We start from the raw sequence: 6,169 nt of genomic DNA on the forward strand, positions 1-6,169 counted from the left end.
TGTGCAATGTATTTTGTTTTGTTTTTAACCTCTTTTATGTATTTTATCTTTTGTAATCTCTTTGGCTAAACCAATAAATAATACTTGCATTTGTATCTGAAAGAAACATATCTGAGATCCGGCATTTTATTTCCCATAACCATTTATTTCGTATTGTAATGAACATAATGAAAACAAGTATTTTTTACTGAAACATTGCAGGGTTCTTTGTAGTTATAATACACAATTCCCACACAACTGTCATGGAAATTCTACTCAATATCAATCCAGAGAAGATCCCAATGTATAGTTAGCAGAGTAAAAACTTAAACACGTTTTAGGATTCCCCCCAAAATAGACCGGAGGCAATTAATATTTCATCCAGCAGAGTTTTACTGCTACTGAAGGCAAATGAACACAATGGTCACATATACAATGCATTCAGGATTGGCACTGTCCACAAGAAATCCAGTTGCAGCAGACTTCACATAAACTTACAATAACTTACAATAAGTCTAAACCTTAACACTATATACGGAACTCCACACCAGAAGGAAGAGATATAGAAAGAGAAATGAAACCCGGGCTCCTTCTGGCCTCTTAATATGACCTTAAAAAAGAGATAACAGAACCAGTTCAAGCCAGCAGTACTAAGCTTCTCTGAAGGAGTAACCACAACATCATGACCCTTCTGCTTGTTTCTTTCATACAGAGAAGTTTCCAGAGCCCCCTTGAATTAATCAGAATAGGGAAGATGTCTGCAGGCAGAGGGCCTTCTCGGTAGTGGTGCCTGCCCTGTGGAACGCCCTCCCATCATATGTCAAGGCAATAAGCAACTATCTTACTTTTCAAAGACATCTGAAGGCCTCCCTGTTTAGGGAAGTTTTTAATGTTTAATGCTGTACTGTGTTTTAATATTCAGTTGGGAGCTGCCCAGAGTGGCTGGGGAAGCCCAGCCAGATGGGCGGAGTATAAAAATATTATATTATTATTATTATACACCAGATCAATATTTTCTGCACCAAGAAATGCAAACTGACAATTCTGAATCCTTTTTCTCTGCCCCTTGCTTCACTTTACTGCCACCAAAAGCAAAAAAGTAAGAACCAGAGATCCTGAGTCCTGGATTTCACCACTAGGCCTCTAATTCCCTCTCATTGCCATGAATTTTGGAATACACAAGGAGGGGTCTACACTGTCCCATTTACCCTTCATATTCAACCTAGTGCGAGATTCGTGAAGCATTATAACAGCTTTCTTGGATAACTAAAAGGAGAAAGCTCCCCATTCCAGTTACACCTCTTCCATTTTTCCGGAGTGCACAAAAATCTGTTGTTCCACAACCTTGGAAAGTGAAACTGTGCTCCTCAAAGAGAGCTAGGGAAAAAAGAAAACAAATGTTGACATTAGTCCTTTACCCAGGGAATAGGAGAGGATGCCTGTGATGCTAAAAAGGGAATTTTACTAAGTTAGTATTAAAATGTGCATATTTAAGGAATCTGAAAAATATCATAATTTCACTGGAACATGAATATAGATGAATTCTAATGCACTATAAATCCTTGCAGTAATGGTCTGAGTTAGCCAGATACCGCTCATTGTCACAAAATTTAAGGAAATTGAATTAGCCCTGAGTGCTCACTGGAAGGACAGATCCTGAAGCTGAGGCTCCAGTACTTTGGCCACCTCATGAGAAGAGAAGACTCCCTGGAAAAGACCCTGATGTTGGGAAAGATGGAGGGCACAAGGAGAAGGGGGTGCCAGAGGACTAGATGGTTGGTTCTTGAAGCTACTAACATGAGTCTGACCAAACTGTGGGAGGCAGTGGAAGACAGGAGTGTCTGGCGTGCTCTGGTCCATGGGGTCACAAAGAGTTGGACATGACTAAACGACTAAACAACAAAATTACAATCCTTTTACATAATATGTTTTTTCAGGAAGAGGAACAAATTTTGTCCTGGACTACATTCCAGTGGTGGAGAGATCCAGATGCAACTGGGGTGAAGCCATGAATGCACTTTTTACTTTTGTTCAGAAGGGTATTTTATATACACATCTCACTCTCAATCCTTCTTCTGGACAAGCTAGTGGCATTATGAGAGTTAAAGGATACAGTGTAGGCAGGCAAAACACTAAGGAATGGTGCACAGTGGGGCCAGTGAAAGATGTGGTCCCTCTCATTTTTCCAGCAACATGCAAGGGAAAGGGAAAGGGTGGGAGGGAGAATAGGAGAACAGGAGGGAGTCTGCATGAACCATCTGATGACTAGGCCCTTTCCCAATCTGAGTAGCAATGTTACCTCTAGAAAGAGATCCTTTAAAAACAACACACTGGGTCTCATTCTCAAGGCAGTTGATGGTCTTCTCACTTTTACACTCTTCCTTTCCTTTGGAGAAGCAGGCTGGGCACTGCAAACCATTTTCCGTCAGCATGTTGCGGTCAGGAACTGCCAAAATCAAATGTATAGTGTGACTGTTCATGGTTTTGTCTGTTTTTGTATCTCTGTGTTATATTATTGTAACCCACCCTAGGCCCTTATAGTTTTGGTGGGGTAGCTGCACATACTCATGGATGAAATATAATCTGGACACAATCTGGGTTCAGGACTGAGCATTGGACAAAGTCACCATTGGTCTCTGAGATGAATTATCTTTCCCAAAATTCGGGTGGGAGGAGTGTGAACTTTCTTTTCCTTCTTGATCTCTCTGAAGGTTTTCATGCCATTGGTTATGGTGTACCCTCTTTGAAATTATAGGATCTTAGATCCCTATTTTTGTACAGAGATTATGTCTCTCTTCTGCTCTTCAGCAATAACCTGTGAGTTTCAGTTTACCGCCCTAAGACTACCGGGTATAAAGTTAGTGTTAGGCAACCCATCCCTTCTCAGGCAGAGCTGTAATTGCCCAGTAGGTCCCTCTTTTTCACAGTTTCTGCTCATGCCTGCCTCCCCATCCTGCCTGACTCTCCACCTTGAGAGTCCCTAATAGTCTTGAGCTGCTCACCCCATTTGAACGTGTCCAGAGGAGGGCAACCAAAATGGTCAAAGGCCTGGAAACGATCCCTTATGAGGAACGGCTAAGGGAGCTGGACATGTTTAGCCTGGAGAAGAGGAGGTTAAGGGGTAATATGATAGCCATGTTCAAATATATAAGGATGTCACATAGAGGAGGGAGAAAGGTTGTTTTCTGCTGCTCCAGAGAAGCGGACACGGAGCAATGGTTCCAAACTACAAGAAAGAAGATTCCACCTAAACATTAGGAAGAACTTCCTGACAGTAAGAGCTGTTCGACAGTGGAATTTGCTGCCAAGGAGTGTGGTGGAGTCTCCTTCTTTGGAGGTCTTTAAGCAGAGGCTTGACAACCATATGTCAGGAGTGCTCTGATGGTGTTTCCTGCTTGGCAGGGGGTTGGACTCGATGGCCTTTGTGGTCTCTTCCAACTCTATGATTCTATGATTCTATGATTCTATGAATGAGGCACAGGTCCTCTGAATACTGCTGATTGACTAAGGATCCAGGCCAGGCCTTGGCCAAATCCAGTGCACAGCCTTAACATGTTAAGGATTCTAAAATGATGCAGAAACTTACAGCTGAGAGTTGCATCGTTACACAGTTCCGTCTTGCAGCAGTACTTCTTCATCTCAAAGAATTTATCATCCGCTGCAGTGAAGCTGTAATGGCCCGAGAGACAAGAGCTGGATGGCGAGCATTTATTCGAAAGTTGCACTTGGGGTTTCACTATGAAAAAGAATTTGAAAGAAATACCCAGTTTGGGGGTGGGGGCGGGAAATATGCAGGTCTATTGCTACTCAGGCACATTCGTTGCAATGGTTCCAATTTTTTTTGTATTGTCTGAATGAGGACCTTTTCAAACTAACAATATACAAAGTGTTATTAAATTTGTCAGTCTAAAGTGATGGGCTGTTCCTTTTTTTATTAATTAAAATATGTATACACCACTATATCATAGAAAGAAAAATGTCAAAATGTTTTCCAGCTTTAATGCATAAAGCAGACAATAAAAACTGTATTAAAAGTAAAGAAACTGATATCAATGTATACTTAATGGCTAGTATGGGCCAGAGATTTTGGGGATAACATACAACTTACAGCGTGGGAGAAGTTATAGGATTGGGATTTAAAATTTACAGCATGTTACATGCTGAAAGAAAATTATTTGAAAATGATGTAAATAGCAGTAAATTAGCAAAAATGTACAAAACTGGGTCAATTGTATGTTAGAAATGTGGTGGACATGTAAGATAGTATTGGAGATTCGGGAAATGATTTATTATGAGTTACAAAATGTTTAAAATAACTTGTTTATTTAAACTCCCCCCCCCCCAAGCTTTTCTTTTAGGAATCCTAGGTGCCGAAATCCCAAGGGAACAGAAATGACTAATTATGTATGCGACCACGGCTGCACGAATGTTATTGGCCCAGAGATGGAAAGAAGATGAACTCCCTACTAGAGGAGAATGGCAGATTAAGTTGAGGGATTATGCTGAATTGACAAAAATGACTGGAAGAATCAGAAAACAGGAAGACTGGAATTTTAATAAGGAATGGGGGAAATTTATAATGTATCTTAAAAACCATTGTAAACAGTCAAAACTTTTAGAAGGTTAAGCAGGGATTTCTCATTAATGCAAATCAAATTGTCCAATCTTGGAGATCAGCACCCAGATCCAGCCACTGATTGTGATCAGGTGATGTTAGGTTCCCCATTTTCATTTACAAACCATTGCTTACTTCAGGATTGGGAAGCTGTGATCCTCCAGGTGTTGTTGGACTACATCTCCCATCATCCCTGACTGGTGGCCAGGCTAGCTGAAGCTGATGGGAGTTCTAATTCATCTATAGCTGAAGTGCTACAGCTTCCTCAACTCTCTTTTTTCATGGGTGAGTTGCCCTAGCATAGACTTCTATATGCTAGTAGAACCCTTAAAGTTCAACAATCTTAACCTGGATTTAATCCAACAGCAAAAGACAAAAAGGCAGGAAAATCTTACTTATATTTGTACGCAGAACACCGGCAACACAGGATTGTTTCTTCCAGTCACAAGTTGTTTTAAGATAGCCATTGTATGTCATTCCAGTACCGTTATAAGCATATCTGCAGTCCAGAGGTAATACTGAAGACAGAAGCAAAAGTTTACTTCATGGATTATTATGATAATTAACATTATTATTAGTTGGTTTTGCGGTTTGCTTAATGAGATTAAGAGGAGGCGGTGATAGTAAATTAAAACTTTTAACTTAAAAGGGGTTCAATTTTAAAAGCATTTTAATAGAATGAAATGAAATGAAATGAAATGAAATGAAATGAAATGAATAAACACTCATTAATTAAAACTCTCGAAGTCATCATTCAGAACACTGGCTGAATTATTTCCAAGAGGTGGGGAGGTGAACCCTCCCTTTCCATGACCCACTTTTCCTCCCATCCAGACTCTCACTTAAATACATTTTATTCCCACTGTTTGGTTACAAGCTTAGATCTGGGTACAATTAAACTAAGACTCTCAGTGGCTACAAATCATGATGGCTATGTACTACCACCAATAGCAAAAGTAACATATTTCCTCTATCAGTTGCTGGAACCCACGGTAAGGCAGAGTGCTGCTGTGCTGAGGTCCTGATTGTGAGCTTCCCATAGTCATTGGGTTGGCCAGTGTGAGGACAGGATCCTGGACTAGGGATGAACCAATCAATCAATGTCACTTGCTCTTAATTTCTATTTTTTCCAATTTATTTATTTATCTGCAGTCACTTCCTCCCAGAAGCTCAAGGCTCTGTGCATAATTCTCCCCTCCCCATTTTATCCTCAGAAGATTCCTGTAAAGTAGGTTAAGCCAAGGTATAGTGACTGGTCTAGGATCCCCCAGTGAGCTTCATGGCTGAGTGGGGATTCAAACGCTGGCTTCCTGGATCCTTGTCTAACACTCTAATCACAACAGCACACGGGCTCTTTTAAATTCAGCTTCTCAGATTTCCACAACCAATGAGTAGTAATAGGGAATCCAGAATCCTCTGAATCCTCACCAGTGGGTTACTGGTTAAGTGGGTTAAGTGGGTTAATGTGATCTGTTCCAAGATAATTAAATGTTCCCCATCTTACCTGCAGAAAGTGGGGCCAAGAGGAGGCATGCGCTCAGGAGTGCCTTCATCCTTCTAGAAAGACTCAGAACA

The 6,169-nt window shown here is 40.8% G+C and overlaps 1 protein-coding gene across 1 annotated transcript; it reads right to left on the reverse strand.

Moving 5' to 3' along the window:
* Positions 1 to 354: 354 nt before the first annotated feature.
* On the reverse strand, positions 355 to 6,169 carry LOC307221848 (phospholipase A2 inhibitor and Ly6/PLAUR domain-containing protein-like). The gene is made up of 5 exons (XM_079986567.1): positions 6,099 to 6,169; positions 4,990 to 5,112; positions 3,566 to 3,715; positions 2,279 to 2,425; positions 355 to 1,356 (listed from the first exon to the last, which is right to left on the reverse strand). Exons 1-5 carry the CDS (start codon positions 6,145 to 6,147, stop codon positions 1,202 to 1,204), a joined length of 624 nt encoding a protein of 207 aa, XP_079842693.1. The 5' UTR covers positions 6,148 to 6,169; the 3' UTR covers positions 355 to 1,201.

This window comes from Podarcis cretensis, assembly GCF_951804945.1.
Source record: "Podarcis cretensis genome assembly, chromosome: 8".
Taxonomy (NCBI): Eukaryota; Metazoa; Chordata; class Lepidosauria; order Squamata; family Lacertidae; genus Podarcis; species Podarcis cretensis.